The 19,302-nt window shown below is 48.2% G+C and overlaps 1 protein-coding gene across 4 annotated transcripts in view; it reads left to right on the top strand.

The window, feature by feature from the left end:
* The window catches only part of NTM (neurotrimin), a 932,320-nt gene that overhangs the window by 272,016 nt on the left and 641,002 nt on the right, over positions 1-19,302 (top strand). The window contains exon 2 of one of the 4 annotated variants that reach the window (XM_059413668.1): positions 7,074-7,197. The exons of the other annotated variants lie outside the window; for them this stretch is intronic. Coding sequence (XP_059269651.1) covers positions 7,116-7,197 — 82 coding nt within the window. The 5' untranslated portion in view covers positions 7,074-7,115. The remainder of the gene's footprint in view (positions 1-7,073; positions 7,198-19,302) is intronic. 4 annotated transcript variants of the gene reach the window in all.

The raw sequence follows: 19,302 nt of genomic DNA, 5'->3' as shown, positions 1-19,302 counted from the left end.
TCGTTCACTGATTAACACAACAAACATATAACACATGTCTCCTTATGTATACAACTGTACTAGGGGATGGTACAAGGTAACCTCCTTCGTGTCCTCAGGAAACTCCTTCTTGGATCACAGGATTCCTTTCCTTTTTTTTTTTTTTTTTAAGATTTATTTATTATTATTTATTTGGCAGAGAGCGAGAGAGGGAACACAAGCAAGGGGTAGTGGGAGAGGGAGAAGCAGGCTCCCCGCTAAGCAGAGAGCTTGACTCGGGGCTCGATCCCACAACCCTGGGATCACGACCTGAGCCGAAGGCAGACATTTAACGACTGAGCCACCCAGGCGCCCACACAAGCTTCCTTTTGAGAGGTATAAAAGCAGTAGCAGAGGTGAGAGAAGGGAATGCTGTTCTCTTTTTCATTTTGCTGTGGAAGTGTCTTTCACAGAAAGCTTTCTTTCTAGGCATAGCTCTGGGAAGACAAGGAAAAGCTAAGTAGACCTCCCTCCTCAAGGGCAGAGTCCAAACCCCTATATCTGCTCTGGGTCATCCTAGTAGAAGGTGAGAGGACCTTGGAGTCCCCCCAAACTGCCATCATAATAGGAAATAACTCCTACAGACCATTTTTCTTTCTGAGAACTCTAGAGACCATCCAGTGCAGTGCCTTTCAAAGCAGCAACAGCATCACCCACAACTCCACAACTCCAGCATCTCCACAACTCCAGAAATCCAGATTCTCAGGCTCTACCTTAGACCTACTCAGTCAGAAATGGGAGGAGCTCAACAGCCTGCACTCCCACAGCCTCCGAGGGCCTGGGCTTTCCAATGTGGTTATATATTGGAATCACTTGGGCTATTTTTTAAAAATGCTGATGCCTAGATCCCACTGCCGGGGATCCTGATTTCACTGGATGTGATGAAGTTTGGGGAACCAGGATTTCTGTTCAGGTGAATCTAAGTTTCAGTCAAAGTGGAGAGCCGGTGGAGGAGGCTGGAGGTTCTACTGTGGAGAAGAGGGGCCCTCGGATACTTACCCTAGGCCAGAACTTTGACTGCTATGCTTTTGGTTTCCTAGAATTCCTGGCAGTTTCCAGACATTTGCAGAGTCATTAAGGAAAAGATGCTAATTAGTAGCATCTAAGCTGGTGCCTCTCACCTTCTTTTCTGGAGCCATCTCACAGATAAATAGGCAATGTGCAGCGAGGCGAGGTCAGCGGCAGTTCCTGGGGCTTCCTGGAAACACAGGGCAGTGCCTGGTGCAGCTGGTTCTACACAGGTGGCTGTTCTCTACCCCTTTGTGTCAGAGTCACAGAGGGGGCTGCAGGTTTAATGCACCGGGCAGGGTGCCCCGCTGTGCCCGTCTCAGACCCTCTCCCCTGATTCTGCTTCCCCGCAGCCCCCCGCCCCCGCAGTCCCTACCTGGGAGTGGTGGAGAACGAATGGCTGGGTTGGCTGGGAAGAAAATTAAGATTTCCTAGATGTTTAGCCCATGATGGTGTCTGTTTGTGAAAATCAATAAATGTACTCACTGGAAAGAAAAGAAAAATCTCCCCAGCCAAGCTCTGTGTGAAGCCAGGAGGGGAAAGGAAAAGCATTACTCAGAGGAATGCTGGTCTCCAGTGGAAACCTCAGAGCAGCCTAAAGCCAGTTTCCTTCTGACGTGCTGGGACCAGATCATCATCCGTCCTGGCATCTGCCCCATCCCACCACTGGACATGCTGCCTCGCTCCTGGAACACCTCCCACCCATATCCCAGGAAAGAACTAGATGGCACAAGATCGACAGCCAGAGACTCTCCACTACCCGCCCTGCATTCACCAGATTCTAGCTGACAGTTCTCTGGGCCTTTTCTTACTGACTAACAGAGTGTTAGTAATAGACCTCTCTCCCCAGAGTTTGGAGAAAAGGTGGACAGAAAAGGGAAGAGGCTTTTGCATTTCAGTAGTGTTCTGCCTTAGAGAAGAAGAGAACACGGAAAAAGGTCTGAGAGGTTCCACCCACGTCCCTCCTATTTGGAATGCTGGCTGGAGAAGAGGTTTTAAATCCAACCCACTGCCTTTTAGAACACTTACCCAAACATACTGTACCTCTAGATGATCCTACATTATTTTTCTACCTGAAGAGGCTCAAAAGAAATCCTCATCTCTTTTCCTTCCAGCGATATAACATGGAGCGTGGTGTATACCTCTGAGTCAAGAGATTAGCTCCAGGTCTGGAGGCATCATCACCCCAGTGGCATGGGTAGAGCTGGGGGATGACACAGACCTTACGTGTACTGTTGCAGAATGCTGTTGAAGGTCACAGAGCACAGATGTGGCATCAGGGCTCTGGTGGGTGGATTTCCAGATTCTCTGTTTACACAGAGGAGGACTGTGTGTTTAAGGGGAGGGCAGGAAGGACGCTGCTGAGCCCTGGACCAGAGCACTTAACTTTGCATCCTGTCTCTTTCCTTGAAGGCCCAGAAGACATCCAAGGGAGAGTTTGAGAAAATTTAGTCCTTGCCTCAAGACCAGAACCAGTGTAGAGCCCAAGTTTGGAGGGAATATGCAACTGTCAATTTAAACCTTTCCTTTGGGAGTCCCTAGCTGGATCAATTGGTAGAGCATCTTGACCTCAGCGCTGTGAGTTCAAGCCCCATTTTGGGCATTGAGTTTATACACACACACACACACACACACACATACACCACCGTACACAGACACGCTCTTCTCCAGGAAGATGACCCACTTCCAAGGAATATACTTGAACTACATTTGGAATGCGTACCTTTTGAATTTGCCTAGTCCTTTGTGCTCCATGCCGGGCAATGCTTCTTATCTCTCAAAGGCTTAAGAATATCCTCGGCTGAGGGACGGAAGGGGTTTCCTGGCTTGTCCTTCATACTCACTGTCACAGTCAGGAGTGGAGCTATGGAGAAGGAGAGCCTCTTCAGTTGAAACCATGTTGCACAGGTTGGCTGTTGCTATTTGTGATTTTACGACGGCCCTGTAAAGAGCAGCCAAAAAAGTCACTGGGATGGATCAGGCTTGTCATGCCTTGAGTGGGGACTGAATGTCCAGTCAGCCCCTTCTGCAGTGTCTGGGTTCTCAACTCTTCAGAAAGGCGAGCCTCAGAGCCCTGCCTCAGATTTCAGGACAGCTTCAGGATTCCATGGCAGGAAAGCTCTGCATTGCATGCAGGCGGGGACTGAAGGCCATCTTGTCCTTGCCTTGGAAGGACAGGGGACAGATGGTGGTCAGCAGATTTTTAATGCATCTTTGCAGCAAGGGCCACTCAAATGGCCAGCCTCTTCTCTGATGTTTTCCCAGGTAGTCTCCATTGAATTCCAGGGCATATTTTTTTCTTTTCTATTCTTCTCAGCTCCCAAATGAAAGACACAGGTGCCCTGTCCTCTTAGAGCACCCCATGCCCGGCCAATTGTGTCAGTGATGCTGCCCTATTAGGGTTTAGGATTCATCATCTGTTTTCCCTCTAAACTGTAAGAAGGCAGGGCTCATATCTTTCATTTCTGTAGCCTCAGCATTTGACAATATCTGGTGTACAGAGATCCACAATTCCTTATCTGCAGTTCCAAATTCAAAAAGGTCTGAAAAATCTAAAGTTTGCTATGTCTCATTTGCAGTAAAATCTGGGTTAGGTGTTGTCAAGTTTGCAAAGTCAAAACGTGGTAGAATAGAAACAACAGATCTCTAATAAATGGCAAAACAGAAGAAGTGCTAAAAGCCACTGTAAGCAGCAAGCTGTGGGCACAGAGGGAAGCGTGAGATGGGCTCAGAGGGCACAACACTGAAGCTGAGTTTAAATGTTAGATATGAGGGCGCCTGGTGGCTCAGTCGCTTAAATGTCCGACTCTTCACTCGGCTCAGATCATGGTCTCAGGGTCATGAGATCAAGCCCCATGGTGGGCTCTGCACTGAGTGTGGAGCCTGCTTAAGATTCTCTCTCTCCTCTGCCCCTCCTCCTCACCCCTGCTCTTGCTCTCTTTAACAAAACAAAAGTTAGATATGCTTCCTAAAGATGAGGGGTTAGAATAGGGAGATACAAGTGGGATGGCTTCATGCCTTTCTGAGATTTTCCAAACTTTTTATATTTCTCTCTTCCCTCAAAGTTTTCAAGCTCTCCCAGGGCTGAGACTTGAGTGCTATTTTCCCATCCTTTCTACATAGTGCCCCCCCCCCCCCCACAAAGTTGCTGTGAGCACTACTTTGGGGACGATTCAAAGCAAATACAGTCCCCTCCCAGAATTCCCCTGTTCCACTGGAAATCATTCTGGGCCTTGCACATAGATTGTGATCAAGAATATTTTCTTGAACAAATGAAAACTTAAGGAGTGTGACCTTTTTTAATGAATAAGCTGATTCTTAGAGCTGTTTTAGGTACTGGCAAAATTAAGCAGAAATCACAGAGATTTCCTCCACACACTCTGCCTCCCACACCGACTGCCCCAAGCCAGAGTCCTCTGCTGGCTGCGGTTCATGGACCTACATCAACATGCCATTATTTTACTGCCTGTTTGTTCTTCCTTAAGAGTGATAAGGGAGACAGACAGGCATCACTCCCCTCAGATCTGATTCAACGCCGCTCACTTTCCAGCCCCCACACAGAGGTTCTTGGTCTACTGAGAAACTTGCCCAGCTGCAAAGCGGCAGAGCAGAGACAGAACAGGATTACAAGCTTTGAAAGGTGTAAACACTGAGAAAGCAGAGAAATCATTCCTGTGCAACAGAGGGAGACACGTAGGCATAGATATTAAAGATGGAAAAAGGCCTATGAGATCAATTCCCTCCCTCAGGGCTCAGAGGAGGGGAAGTAATCAAGGCACACTAGCTCCTGCCTTCTCATTCACTGGGGAAAACAAAAGCCCCACATTCTTTCCCAGCTGCCCTGTGCAGCTGAAGTCCAGCATTCTGTCTCTTTCCACGAGTGCAGCCCAAGGACAGCAGTATCCAATACCGAGCCCTGAAACTATTTGCTATTTGCAGTTTACAAGGTGCATTTAAAGTATCCCTACAGGGGCACCTGGGTAGCTTAGTGGCTTAAGCCTCTGCCTTTGGCTTGGGTCATGATCTCAGGGTCCTGCAATCAAGCCCCACACAGGGCTCTCTGCTCAGCGGAGAGCCTGCTTCCCCCTCTCTCTCTACCTGCCTCTCTGCCTACTTGTGATCTCTCTTACTCTGTCAAATAAGTAAAAAAGAAAAGAAAAGAAAAAATCTTTAAAGTATCGCTACAGGGTGCCTGGGTGGCTCAGTTGGTTGGGTGACTGCCTTCGGCTCAGGTCGTGATCCTGGAGTCCCGGGATCCAGTCCCACATCGGGCTCCCAGCTCCACGGGAGTCTGCTTCTCCCTCTGACCTTCTTCTCGCTCATGCTCTCTCACTGTCTCTCTCTCAAATAAATAAATAAAATATTACCAAAAAAAAAAAAAAAAGTATCGCTACAGCCTTGCAACATCCCAGTGTTTAGAAATCCCTCCATCTCAAAGAAGAGGCTGGGGGAGCCAGCTGGGGGACTTCTCACATTGGATGAGGGGCTGAACCAAACTAGAGGCTGGAATGCTGAATCCTGTGCCTGGCTTCCTATGGGTCCTGGGAGGAGGGGGCATTGCCTTCAGGATGCCCTTGTCCCAGCATTGATTAAACCAAATCAGTTACCTTAATGTAGCAGACATAAAAAAACAACCACAGAACACCATCCTTCCAAAGAAGGGTGTTTTAATTTGCATGTAGGAAGAGAAGTTTCCAAGTCAAATCATTTTAGGAGCAGCTTAACCATGGCCCCCAGCTGTGGACATTCTCCTGGTCTTTAATATTCGAATGTGGTCATGAATCTCCAGGAGGGGAAAAAGGAGGCAGCAGTTCCTGAAAATATTTGACCACGATTTCTTCTTTGAAAGAGCATCCTAAGTGAATATCTCTTTGGGAGATTCAGCATTAAACCTCGCCAAATGGGGGGCATTTGGTTATTTTTTGATTCAATCTTCAGGTCTGGGGCGTCCTCCATGGTGGTTCTCAGAGAAGCTTGGAGGAGGGGAAAAAGCAAAACAAAACAGAAAACTGAAATCCCTAAGAAGAGGCTAAAAGAGCTGAGTTATTCAGGCATAATAAAAAGATACTGGCAAGCCACTGAAATCGATTTTAAACTATTTAGCACGTTAGGAGATTTGGTACATAGCTCAGCAAGGGTCTGTTCCTGATGTAGAAGGCTGGAGCCCAGCTTCCCCTGCGGCAGAGAGAGGCGAGGGACCCACTGGACTGTGGGGACCCAGCGGTGTGAAGGGTGCGAGCCTTCAAAACCAGGAGCCAGGCAAGGTGTGGACCCAGAATCCTGCAGTTCTCAGACAGACGGTCTCCTAGAACAAGCATAAACCAAGTTGTATCCTTCTTTGAGGCAGGAGACAGAGAAAATGACCCAGGCTGGTCACACTGACCTTACGATATTGTGATAACAAGCAATTCCTGTAGAAGCAGATCTGAACTGTGAGTATTAAGGTGTCACACTTCACGTGACAAGGCGGGGGAGAGAAAGGGTATGTGAGCTCATCCCAACCAGGAGGAGTGGTGGGGAGCTGGGCTAGGGAGAGAGGAGACAGCCTCAGAACCAGGGCCATTTGAAAAGGTCCCAGAACTGCAGCTGGAAAGTCACCCTGTGGGGAATGTGACCTTCCTCCTGTGTAGGCGTTGGCCCCAGAGCTGACCCCAGGTCACTGAGGCCCCACTTGAGAGAAAAGAGGCTCCCTACGCCTTGCAACTTCAGTACCCATGCCTGAACTGCTCCCTTGATCTCTATGGTCTGTGTCTCCTCCCTTCCTTCCTGACCTTTCTCCAGTCAAGAGGGGAGCAGGCAGTGCGAGGTGAGGGCACACAAGAGGGGCAGAGAGTCGCAACAAAACAAAAGGAAAACCATGAAGGGAGGCTGGGCCCTGGGGATGGGCTTCTTGCAAAATCTCGCGTTTCATTAAATATAGAAAGGTAGGATGAAAAAAAATAATATTCACTCATTGTTACAGTTTCAAAGTCAGAAGCTGGCCTTGATTTCAAAGAACTTGTATGTAATGTGATGCATGGCTTTCTCTTCTGTCTCTCTTTTTATAGGTAAGTGACATTTCATTCTGCTCATCCCCAAGGCAAAGTTGGATGTTTTTAAAGTGGAAAAAAAAAATGAGCGGAAAAAGAAACGGGGAAGGTGGGAAGAGGTGGCGGTCGAGGGGTCCCAAAGGTAGGTGACCACTGAATTCATCATCCTTTGCACGGACACAGGCGAGGGGGAGGCTCGTCCCCCCCAGAGTCGGTGGCGAATAATTTTCCGGAGGACTGGCGGTCCCGGGCATGGTTGTGGCTTTTGAGAGGGGTGACACCTTTGCTCTTGAAGAACGGTCGGTGGCCAAGGGGTCTTTCTCTACTGGAGTTTCGATTCTGAAATGAGTTGGGGTTTTGTGTCTGATGTGATGAATCAGCTGCTTCTCTGTGTATTAGTGGTAGAGGAAGTAGGGAAAGAAAACATGTTTACAGCTGGAGAGGCATGGGTGAAACCTCCCAGTATGAGGAATGTGGAGGGATTGTGTCTATCATGATCAGACTGCAAGTGGTGTGGAAATTTCTGGATGGAAAGGAGACGTGTGGAACTTGTAGGGAAATTGAGGTCTTCTGGTACATTATGAATCATTTACTTAATTTAAGGCCTGTCTAATTGCTGTGGATGTGTTTTTCTATGCCTGCCGGGTCAGTGAGGCTAAAACACCACTTACTTTCTCCTCAGCATGAAACAGAGTGGTTTTCTAAATCTAGGGGCTAATTTGTCATTATAATCTCCTTACTTCTTCTTGACCACTCAAGGAAGGCATTTTGAAGTTCAAGAAGACTCACTTGGGTTTTCTCCTGTTCTGAAATTCCACGACTCTCCCTGAAGAGTAAAGCAGAAGCACTTTTATTTTTCCTGTAACTTGCAAGAGAGCCACTGAGATAATTGACTGATGGCTCTGCCCCCATGTACTTGTTACTTTCCTTGAGAGAGAGAGAAAGAAATGTAAAACATTCTATTTAGCAGTCTATAAATCTAGACGGGGAACATAAAACTCAATTCAATAAAAATATTTAAAACGTGCCATCCTCTGTTCTGTCCAATGAAGGGACTTAAACAATTGATTGGAGGATGGGTTGGTAGGAAGGGGAAGAAGAGAGAAACAGCTCCAGTCCATACCAAAGCCCGCGGAGGAGAAGATCTCATCCACGCAAAAGAAACAAATCTGTAGACAGTGGGAATTTTAGAGGCAAAATTACCAGAATTCGTTATTAAAGGTGTTTAATTCTGTTTCTAAAATTTGGATACGCAGATGTTCTTTAAATTTTCTTTTTGTCAGTTTCAACAAAGAGGATAAAAGCTCAAAAACACAACTTCCTCCTCTGAAATGGGAGAACTCCCATTGCGCTTGGAAAATCACAAAACCTTTCTTTCATCTCTTTGCACGATGGCGTACCCGAGCTTGTGGTCTTTCATTCTATGTTCACTGAATACACAGTGACTCATCTTAACATTTTCATGGCGTCAGACAGGCCCAGGAATGCTTCTGGTTTTCTGCCCTGCATAATGGGAGAAAGTAAGCTGCCATGTAGCTGGGGCCCAGGGCAAACGAGACCCCCCCCCCCCCCAGCCTGCTTTGAAAATGAAGAAATCCTGCACCCAAGAAGCACTCCTAGAATTTTGCCCAGGCCGGGCAAGAAGAAGGTGTGGCTCTTAGCCAGAGGGCTTTCTGTAGCTCCTTGAATATAATAAAGGGCAGGTTTCTCTTTGCTACCTTTGGATCAAGGCTGATGAGGTTTAGTGACTTGGTTGGAAAATTCATCAGGTTTTAGAATTCATTGATTGAATAAGGAGCGTGATATAATTTTTTCCTTGTCTTGATATTCTGTCTTTTTTGCAGATGGTAGAGTTGGATAGGCTGGTGGGGTGGGGCAGCTTTCTCTCCCAGGCTCCCCTGTTCGATACCACAACTTGACCTGTATGCTCAGAGGCAGGGGCTTTGCCAGGGCCTGTTATTGTAATAGATGAAATCGATGCTTTGGAATTTCCTGTTAATCAGGAAGTAACGGGCTATATGTTAATTGTACAAGAAGAATTCCACAGAGCATATAAGTAAGTGCATGGGTAGGTTTGATTCATTTTAGTAGGCTGCGATTCTCAAACTCTGAGAATAAAATTCTATTTGCACCTACCTTACAAACAACACATTCCCCAGCATCGCTGTGCTCCGTGGACTAAGAGGAAAAATGGGCAGTGCTTGTCCACACATCTATCCCAAAACACACCACCGCTTGAAAGTACTCATACACGCAAATGGCTATTTTTAGATGCAAACGCACATAGCTGAGATTTTGCTGTTGAAAGGTAACAAGGACCAAAGGCCTTTCTCAGAACAGATCTGCCCTCTCACTATTGCTTCCCAAGAGGTGGAGATATGTGTTCTGTTTCATTCCCCCATCATTTATCAAACACCTTGCCCAGTCGCCGTATTTAACTTCACAGCTTGGAGGCCGAAAGCACCAGGTTCTTCATTTGCTTTGGAATCCATCGATCTGGCAGCTTCCCCAGCTTCTGTGGCCCTGGTTGGCATAGTGAATCACGCAGGGTTCAACATTGATCTCCCTTCCTCTGTTCTTATCTCCATTCCGGGTTCTGTGCTCTTCCTTGACCCTCTGTCTGTCTGGGCCTGGATTTTAGACAGAGGGGCAGGCTTTCAGATGAAGTTTGTGCTTCTTGGGCACCAGGACCTCTGGGTTTCTGGAAACATCAGGGAGTGTGAGGTGCTACAGTCTGAAACAAAGGATATATCAAATCCCACAAGCCCAGCCTTCTGCCACCCCCACAAAACCTGCTTTGGGGACTGCCGAAATCCCCACTCTTCAGGCAAGGAACATTGTGTTCTATTTCTTTAAAACTCACCTTTACTGCGTTTCAAACAGGATGTTAACCAATCACACACACACTCGCACACAAGCACGCACACATTCACACACATACTTTGTTTTCAAAACAATTCTATGATGTTGGTTTTATGATCACCTTTTTATAAACAAGGGAATTAACGCTTAACAAAATGGGATAATTTGCCTAAGTTTGCGTGACCTTGAAGCCTGAATTTGAATTTGTACCTCTCTTCGCTAGCTATCCCTGATCCTAACCTCCTGTCTTCTGCCTACACCCCTCTGTTGGAAGCACAGAGGGTAACAGGGAAGGAGAGTCTTTCAGCCACATGGGGCTTGCTACTTTCTCACTCTTTCCATCAGGCAAGCTCTTGGCCCTGTATGCAGCCTCTGGACAGGCCTTGGGGGAGCCGGCAGTAGGTATAATCTCAAGAACTGGACGCGGGCCTAGAAGGACATGGGTTTGAGGCCTGTAACTGCCATGAGTCTGCTGTGTGACCTCGGGCAATCATTTAATTCCCTAAGCCTCCAACATCATGACGGAGGCATATGAATTATAATACTGTATCATAAGCGTAATAGGAGACCAAATCAGAGACTCCTACCCAAGAAAGTCCTTACTGTCATTACCTGAAGGCCCCTTTCACGCTGGCTCCCCAAACTTCCAAAGTTGAGTTCTTGATTTTTCTGATGAGGCCTGTAATCTTTGCCAAAAGCAAGGAATGGTTCCTGGCAGCTTCCTGAGGCTTCCTTTATTCTTTTCAATACCAGGCCTGGGGGGAGCAGAATGAGCCTGCCGATCACTCAGAAACATGTGGGGCCCCAGGAAATGAGCTGCCCCGTCTCCCCAGCTGCCCACCCCTGCCTGCCATGGACCAAACCAGCATGCAGGCCCCAGTTTCCATTCCCATGTCTCTCCTTTCTTTATGTTTCCTTGATCGTGATACTAGAACAACAAAAACCAAGTAGATTTGAGATGTAATTCATTATCCCCAAAGGCCAAAGTTTATCAAATGCAGTTAAGGAGAAGGTGATGAGTACTCTCTCACATCTTCCTTTAGGATTGCAACCTTTCCTTTTTCCAGCAACATTGAAAAGCTACTCTCTTATAGTGGCCATCATCCTTTAATGGCAGATTAAAAGACGAGCAGCCGAACAAAGGAACTAGGGCCAGCAGGCGTGTTCTTGGAGTTTGTGTGGCTCGTGGGGAGCTCCGGGAACAGAGGCCGTGCACGCATCTGTGGGGCACTGGGGGCCTGTTGTGGGCATACCATGTGCCCTCGGGAAAGCGACTTTCTAAATGCTTCCTGTGTTTGCCGGTGGCATTCACATGGTCCCTCCGGTCCCTCAGGGAAATTAAGAGAGGATCTCCTCTTACAACTGACAGCTGCTTTGTCTTACCCCATTTTTTCTGTACCTCATCTCTGGAGTGAGTTATCTTAATCCTGACATTTGCCCAACTATTCATGGTAAAAACCTTTTTTGTACAGCAGGGTGAAAACTATTTTGGGTACACAGTGATTACATTGACATGAAAAGCCAAATGTAGATCCCATGGCAAATGAAGGATAAAGGGCTTTATCTAATCGACGAGGGCACTGTGGTGGGGCCAGCTTCTGTCCCTTCCAAAGTATGTATGTTGAGGTCCTTGTCCCAGTACCTCAGAATATGACTACATTTGGAGATAAAGCCTTTAAAGAGGAAATTAGGGAAAATTAAGGTCATAGGTGTGGGCCCTCTGCTGGTGTCCTCAAAGAAGAGATTAGGACACAGACCCACACAGGAAAGACCACATAGGGACACAGGGAGAACATGACCATCCATCTGCCAAAGGGAGAGGCTTCAGCATGAAGCCAAATTTTCAGACACCTTGACCTTAGACTTGTAGCCTCCAGAACTAAGAGAAAATAAATTTCTGTTGTTTCAACCTCCTGGCCTGCTGTAGTTTGTTATGACAACCTATGTGAAGGGAGAGAGTCAAGACCGACGTGAGTTGTCTGGGAATATGCAGAGGCTCCTGTGGGCTACAGAAAGAAGGCGGGTTTGCAGGTCAAAGCCCTGCACTGCCATATTTTGCTTGACTTTTGGCAAGTTACCATTTAGATGCTCAGTTTCCTTATCCATACAATGGGTATGATATAGGATATAGATCTCACTACTGTTGTGAGGATTAACTGAGATAAGGAATAACAAATATTGCTAGACTCTTAGTCTGTGGTCCTGAGTATCAATATTCAGTTCTCTAACTCTTACTATTTCTCTTAATAGTGATAAGGATAAACACAATTTTCAGTGTGGGGTAGGTATTGTGCAGAAGTCTCATCCAGGGCAGTTCCTTTAATCTGGCCTCCATCCTCCTGGTAATTGGATACAAGTCTGTCCTCCGGACTCTGTGCTGGGATGGCTGAATTCATGAACCTGCAGGCCAAGGTCTGAAAGCAGGACTGTGCTTTCTACCCTTCACCCCTCCTGACTATATTCATCAGTGCTCAGCCTTCCTGGCTTGGGGAGAAGGACTGCCTTGGGTGCCTGCTCATGAGGGGTCCAGACCCCCTTTCCTGGGCTGCCTCATCTCCTACCAACGGCAGGTGTTCCTTGATTGACCTGAAACTCATGGCTACAAATAACAATGATTGACTGGAAACTCATGGCAACAAACAGCAATGCCAACAATGCTTCATGTATAATGATTCATTAAAAGATGAGAGGAGTGACCCTGAACATATTATGTACCACAAACACACAAGGTACTGAAGGACCTGAGATGTCAAGTATTCTGCCAATGTCCTGGTCTATTTGGACATGGAGCTTTGCCTAAAATGTGCCCCTCCCAGAACAGTGGGTCTTAGAATGAAGAAACATATGGGGCGAGCTCACGCAATTCATACATCCTGAGATGAGAGAAGCCCCTGACCTCCAGGCAGAGGCTGACTGAAAGCCACGAGGCCCTAGCTGACTTTCCCGTTTTGCATTCACCAATGACATGGTCCTCAGTATTTTAGGTCCACAAACAGAGTCAGTCCAAGGGACAGGGCTCCCAGAGCTACACTCATGGAAAGTTGATGGACATACCCAAATCCAGCTGAATAACTTACCATGGGGGAAGACATGCCATAGCAGAGATTGTTGCTATCAACATTTCTGGACAAGTTTCTTGGTGGGGAAAGATCTAAAGTAGATCTTTTCTGCCCCATCATATCTGGAAAATATAGCTGCCTACCCCCACTGATGGTCATACCAGGGACCTCGGTAATTTTCCATTAGGGGCTAACCAGAGGGTCTCAGCGAGTGTGGAGTGCTTTGATTGGTCCCTCCCATCGTGTCATTAATATGGCCCTTCGGAACACAGAGCTAGGAGGTGAGTGGGCCTCGAGGGATGGCTTATTCCGTCTCACCATCCCAGCTCTTTGTCTTGCTTCAAATTCCTTAATTTAAGAGAACCATCTCTTTGCCTTTAAAGAGGAGGACCCAAGTCCTCAATCAAGTCCACAAGGCTCTGGAGGTTCAGGTCATGCTGCTCCCCAGCCTAGCTCTATCCTCAGCTTTCACCTCTCTGGCTACATGGGTAGCCTTGGTCTTTGCCATGGTTTTTGGTCTTTCTGCCTGGAAAACACCCCTACTCTCTCTTTACCTGGATGAAGATCCTTTATAACTCAATCTAAGACTTTTCCTTGAGAAAGCCTTCTGGTCCCCAGGCTGGGGATCCAGCCTCTGAATCAGTCCCTTCCCTTCAGTGCATTTGTTTTGGTGGACACTAAAGTATTCATTGGTGATCTGACACCAGCCTAGTAAAAGACCAGTAGCCCCATGACAGCAGGTGCTAGAGCTGCTTTTGTTCCCCATGGTCTTCCCGACAACTGGAACAATATAGATATTAATTCTGCTCATGGAGGGACTTGATGAAATGTTCCTGTCCCACAGCAGTACATTTCTTCCTGGAACAGGCTTAGACCAGAAGTGAAACATCTCTGGGCAACCCTTTCAGAAAGGACACAGCTAGGTTCCTCTCCATGCTTGACTGAGGTTAAAAGAGCTCATTGTAGACCTCAAGAGGCTGAGTAGTTCCCAACTCTGACCTCTTCCCAGAATCACTGGGGGTGCTTTTAAAAACAGTAGTACCCTTGCCCCATGCAATGAGGTTCCCACTCAAATACTCTCTGGGTGGGTCTGATCTTCCTCAGGTGTTTCTATGTGCAGCCAGGCTCAGGAGCTCCTGCTGGAAAACATCCATTTTCCCACTGCATGAGCTTTGATGAGCTCAACTCCCAAGTGCACCTTTATTTAAATTCTTGTCATTGCACACTGTGCAAACCCCTTCTGGTACTTCATGTGAGCTTGATCCTCATAATATCCTCATAATATCAAAAGATAGCCCTTGGCACTCCTAATTTGTGAATGAGAAAGCACAGTCCAGAGAGAGCAAACATCTGAAAAGGATGCACATTTACCACATGAAGTGGTAGGATCTGAATTCATCTCTATCTAATTCCAGAGCCTAGCCTATGGGTAGTATAGCATCTCAGTTCCATTCTTGTATCTCCTAGGGCATTTACTTTTGGGGTTGCCCAGCATCCCTAGGGATTCCCAGGTGGTGCAACATCCTGAGAGTTGAAGAAAGGGTCCTGTGGTCACTGCTCTGAGCTGCGCTGGCCCTTTCTTGCTGAGCAGGAATAAGGTGGAAGGTATAATGAGGCAGAAGCAAAGACTTAAGACAACGAATTTTCCCCTTCTAATCCCCAATTTTGGACAAACACGGGGCCCAGAAATGAGTGAGGGAATTAAATTAACGAACACAATTTCTCCCTGTCATTGAACTCTGACTAATGAGTCTATTTCTGGGTAATAAGAAGGAGCAGGAAGTGACAAGGCAGTGTAATGAATTAGTGGCCCAGAACCTCGTTAGTCAGAATAATCTTTCCACGAAAGATAAATGATGCAAACATTAATTATAAAGCCAGGGTGGAATGCATCGCATTATTTGGCTTCCTAAGAAATCTATCCCAGTTATTATGAAGCATTTCAAACAACAATAATAATAATAAAGTCAAGGCTCAGTGAGAGCTCTAACCTCCGGGAGACTCGCTGATGGTGAGAGCAATGGGAGCCAGCTCTGTTTTCTTTTTTTTTTTTTTTTTTTAAAGATTTTATTTATTTATTTGACAGACAGAGATCACAAGTAGGCAGAGAGACAGGCAGGAAGAGAAGAGGAAGCAGGCTCCCTGCTGAGCAGAGAGCCCGATGCGGGGCTCGATCCCAGGACCCGGATCATGACCTGAGCTGAAAGCAGAGGCTTTAACCCACTGAGCCACCCAGGCACCCCAACCAGCTCTGTTTTCAAAAGGGGAGGTTCTTGATTTTCCTGGAAGTCGGCTGTGTGATCCAGGTTTTGTTTCAGGCTCATTCCCTGCCCCCGGCCTTGGCAACCTACAGCCGAGCTGTCTGTCCAGCTTCCTTATTCAATGCGGTCCATGCCTGGTCATTAGTTTCAGGTGAGGCCAGGAGTTCAACAGGCACATTCTCCTCCATCCAGAAAAGAAAGCACAAGGCCCTGTTTTGTGCCAGGAACTCCAGCATCCTAAAAGGAGGGCCAGGGATGGCATGGATTTTTTTTTTTTTTTTTTTTTTTTTTTTTTAACTATAGAGCTCAGACTGTAGAGCTGGCAGGCAGTTGGGGCATCAGAGTGAGTTCCCTTGTAAGGATGAGGATGAGGGAGGTGAGACAGGGCAGAGCTAGCATCCCGCCAATGTCACACGGGGGGAGCGAGCACCTGGCCTCCTGGCTGCAGGCTCCTGAGCTTCTGTCATCTCAGCCTGCTTTGTTGCCTGGACCTTTGGTAGGAGCCCAGAGGGGAAGTGGGGCGAGGGAGGAGGATTTCGCTCAGAAGTGAAGTAGGGAAGGCGGAATCAGTAATAAACATGGTTGCTGAAGCCATTACTCGGGAGAGTAAATAAACTGGAATTAAAAACTATTAAAAAAAAAAGTACTCGGCAGCATTCTGGTAATAAACTTGTCCGTGACTTCACAGCTTAGAGGTTCCTCCACCTCTAAAGACTTGAGCTCTCTCGTGACCACGCAGGGGTCAGGAGTCGTTTGCTGTGGGGAGAGGCACTCGGGTTGGGGAGTCTGAAATGCAGCCTCCTTCCAGTTGTATCTGGAGTGGAGGCTATGGTCTGCTTTTGTTTTTCAGGCTTTCTTGTTATCTGAACGGCAACTCTTGGTAATGAAAGAGGGGGAAAAAAAACAATTAATAAGGAATGAATTTTAATTGTCTCTGACTTCTCATTTGTAGGTGATTAAAATGAGTTCCCTGTCAAGCAATTGTTCAGCGATAACAGAAGGCACCCCAAAAGTGCTCCTCTCTCCAGCTCCGTCTCCAGCCTCTTCCCTTGGGGCCCAAATCAGGCCTTAGGCTTTTAACCAAAATGAACCAAATGTGGAAAAAATAGCAGAAAGAAAGAAAAAACTTGCTGTCAGAATTTATCTGTTTTTCTTGTTGCTGAGAACCTGTCTTAGTTATTCTGTGGCATTGGTTTCCTTCACATTTGGGCAGAACTGTAGGTAGGTTACTTGGCGGGGAGTGGGGGGGCAGGGCTCAGCTGAGTTTGGGCCACTTTGGTGTCAGCTCATCCATTGTCCATCTGGAACCAAGGCTCTGTGTGGACCTGCACACGGTCCAGGCAAACAGCCTGGCCAGACAGGACCAAGGGGAGGGGACTGGAGCAAGCCTTACCTGGCCACTTTGACCTCTTCCCCAACCCAGCCCCACTTGCCTCTTGTTGCTCCAAAGGGTCAGGGAGCTGAGTTTCTTTCTTTCTTTTCTTTTAAAGCTTTGCTGAGGTAGAATTGACAAATAAAAGTTATATATATTTAAGGTGTACAATGTGGCCATTTGAACACATTGTGAAATAATCCCCAGAATCAAGCTAATTAACATAACTGTCACCTCCCCTAGTTACCATTTTCTTTCTTTGTGTGCCATGAGAGCACTTGAGATCTAGCCTCTGGGGAAACTGCAGATACACAGTACAGTACCATGAGGATAGTCACCTCGCTGCCCACGTCTCCAGAACTTACTCGTTCTGCGTCCCTGAAACTTCGTGCCCTTTGACCAGCAGCTCCTGCGTCCCCTCACCGTTGTGCTTTCTGGTTCTCTGAATTTGAACTTGTTTAGATTCAGTTTCCAAGTGATCATGCAGGATTTGTCTTTCTGTGTCTGGCTCTTTTCACTTAGCATCACGTTCATAGCAGCACTTTTCACAACAGCCGAGATGAAGAAACAACCTAAGTGTCCGTAGATGGGTGAATGAATAACAAAGACGTAGCGTGTAGACAAGCCGTGGGGTGTCACTCAGCCTTCAAACAGAAGGGAGTCCTGCCATTCGGAACAGCACGGGTGGACCTATGTGGGCCGCGAGGTGTCCTTGTTCCGACACAGAGCGGTCCAGGGGCACAGCCCGATCTTCTGACTTGGCCATTGCTTTTCCCAGGGATGTTGGGTCCCTGAGTCACTGGGGATGTAGCAGGTCTTTATAGGTAGGGGAGTGCGACCAAGGCACTCACTGTGAGGAGTGGGACAACCTTCCTGTGGAGATTGTGGCCGTCCTCAGTCCCCTCCCTGAGGGCGGGAGAATGTAGACCAGCGAGCTCCTGGAGACCAAGGGCCTGGAGGCCCCATGCAGGCCAGTGCCTCGCTCCTTCCCCTTCAGCTTTCCTCCTGAGGCGTTCCGCACTCCCCGCTCACCTTTCTCCCACGGGTTCCTCTCTCACTCCTACTGCTTTTTCACTCCCATCTTCCTTGCTCCCTCCCCCTCATCACCTTCCTCTCATTGTTTCTGTTCCCTGCTGCTGGCTCACTTGCATAAGAGCACCAGGAATCCTTCCACAGAAGGCTTTCCTCAAAAATATGCTAGGTGGCTCTTGGCTTCTTGCCTTTCTAGGTATGTTCTACACTCAGCAACTTTACGGCTGTCAAGGAGCCATCTCTGTCCCCCTCAGGCAGCCATAATCAGCCTGGAAAGCCGACTCCACCTCCTCTGCTCCCTGGGGCTCTATTTGGCCTCCATTCTCCCCACCCCCAGCCCACCAACCACAGCACAACTTATTTATGGAGGACCAGCAGCACCTGTCTCCTTCCATCTAAATCACCTGCATATTCAAGGGGATTAATTCATAGCTCCTGCTCGCACTTGCCTTATTAGTTCTAGGCTTTTCAGAGAAGGTGGTTAAATCAATGCTAACTCTGCATCCAGTGGCACAGTGGGAGGAGACCTGGCAGGACCCTCTCCCTCTCCCGGCCCCTCTCCCGGCCCCTCTCCCGGCCCCTCCCCTGGCCCCTCCGCCGGCCCCTCCCTGGACCCCTCCTCAGACCCCTCCCCGGACCCCTCCCTGGACCCCTCCCCGAACTCCTCCCCGACCCCTCCTCGGACCCCTCCCCGATCCCCTCCCCGGACCCCTCCCTGGACTGCGCATACCTGGGACTCAGCCTGGCTGGCCAAAGGCTTGGAGCCTCGTGAAGATCAGCCAAGAGTCAGAGGCATGAGAAGTTGATGCCTGGTGCCAATCTGCAGGTCACCCGAGGTTGACAAAGTGTCAGTCAACAAGAGTTGATCCAAAGCATGACTGAAAAAATGGCAAAAAGAACGGTGACGCCAGAGCCTGCATCCAGAATGGGGACCTGGGTACCTGGTGGAGGCAATACTGTTTCTTGGCTTACGAGCTTAAGGTCCTTTTGAAGGTCAAGGTGCAGTTTGGGGTCTCGGAATACGGTACTCTTTGACAGTGGCGGTGGGTGGGCTTGGGAGCAGGGGCCCCTCTCCTGTACCCGGCTGCCTCGGAGCACGAAGCCTGCAGGGTCTGCTCCCCCACCTGTACCTCCACCTGCAGCAGATGGCGAGGGCATGTGATGGGCACTTCCCGTACTCCACTCAGCATGCCCCAATTCCTCTCTCTCCTTCCAAACAAATTGTCTGTTTTTGGAGTGGACTAGACTTTCTGACACCATGCGTCCCAGATGGTGGGCCTCCTTGGCAGAGTCAGGAGGAGCGTGTCTGACTGTTGCTGGCACTGGAGTCCCGCCTCCTCCCATCAGCAGCCCTGGGAGCATGATATCAAGAGGACACTATCTGTGCCCTCCACTTGGGAGCCCTTGAAACAGCACGTGGTCCCAAATGCCTGCAGGAGCCTGGCAGGGGGATGTAAATGAGCAAAGCCCTCCTGGCGTGAGGCAGAGGGCCGGGGGTTGGGGGGTGGGGTGCACACTAGAGCAAACAGGCTCACCAAAAGGCTTTCAAAATGTATTTTAAACCCCAAGACTCCTTCACAAGACATACAGATAGACGACTGTGCCAAATTTGGGCTGAGTGCCATTGGGCTCTGCAACCCTGTGGAAACCATGCTGGGGGC

The sequence above is a fragment of the Mustela nigripes genome, chromosome 1 (assembly GCF_022355385.1).
Source record: "Mustela nigripes isolate SB6536 chromosome 1, MUSNIG.SB6536, whole genome shotgun sequence".
Lineage (NCBI taxonomy): Eukaryota > Metazoa > Chordata > Mammalia > Carnivora > Mustelidae > Mustela > Mustela nigripes.
Note: the sequence above shows the minus strand (reverse complement) of the source record. Positions and strands in the feature narration are given on the sequence as shown.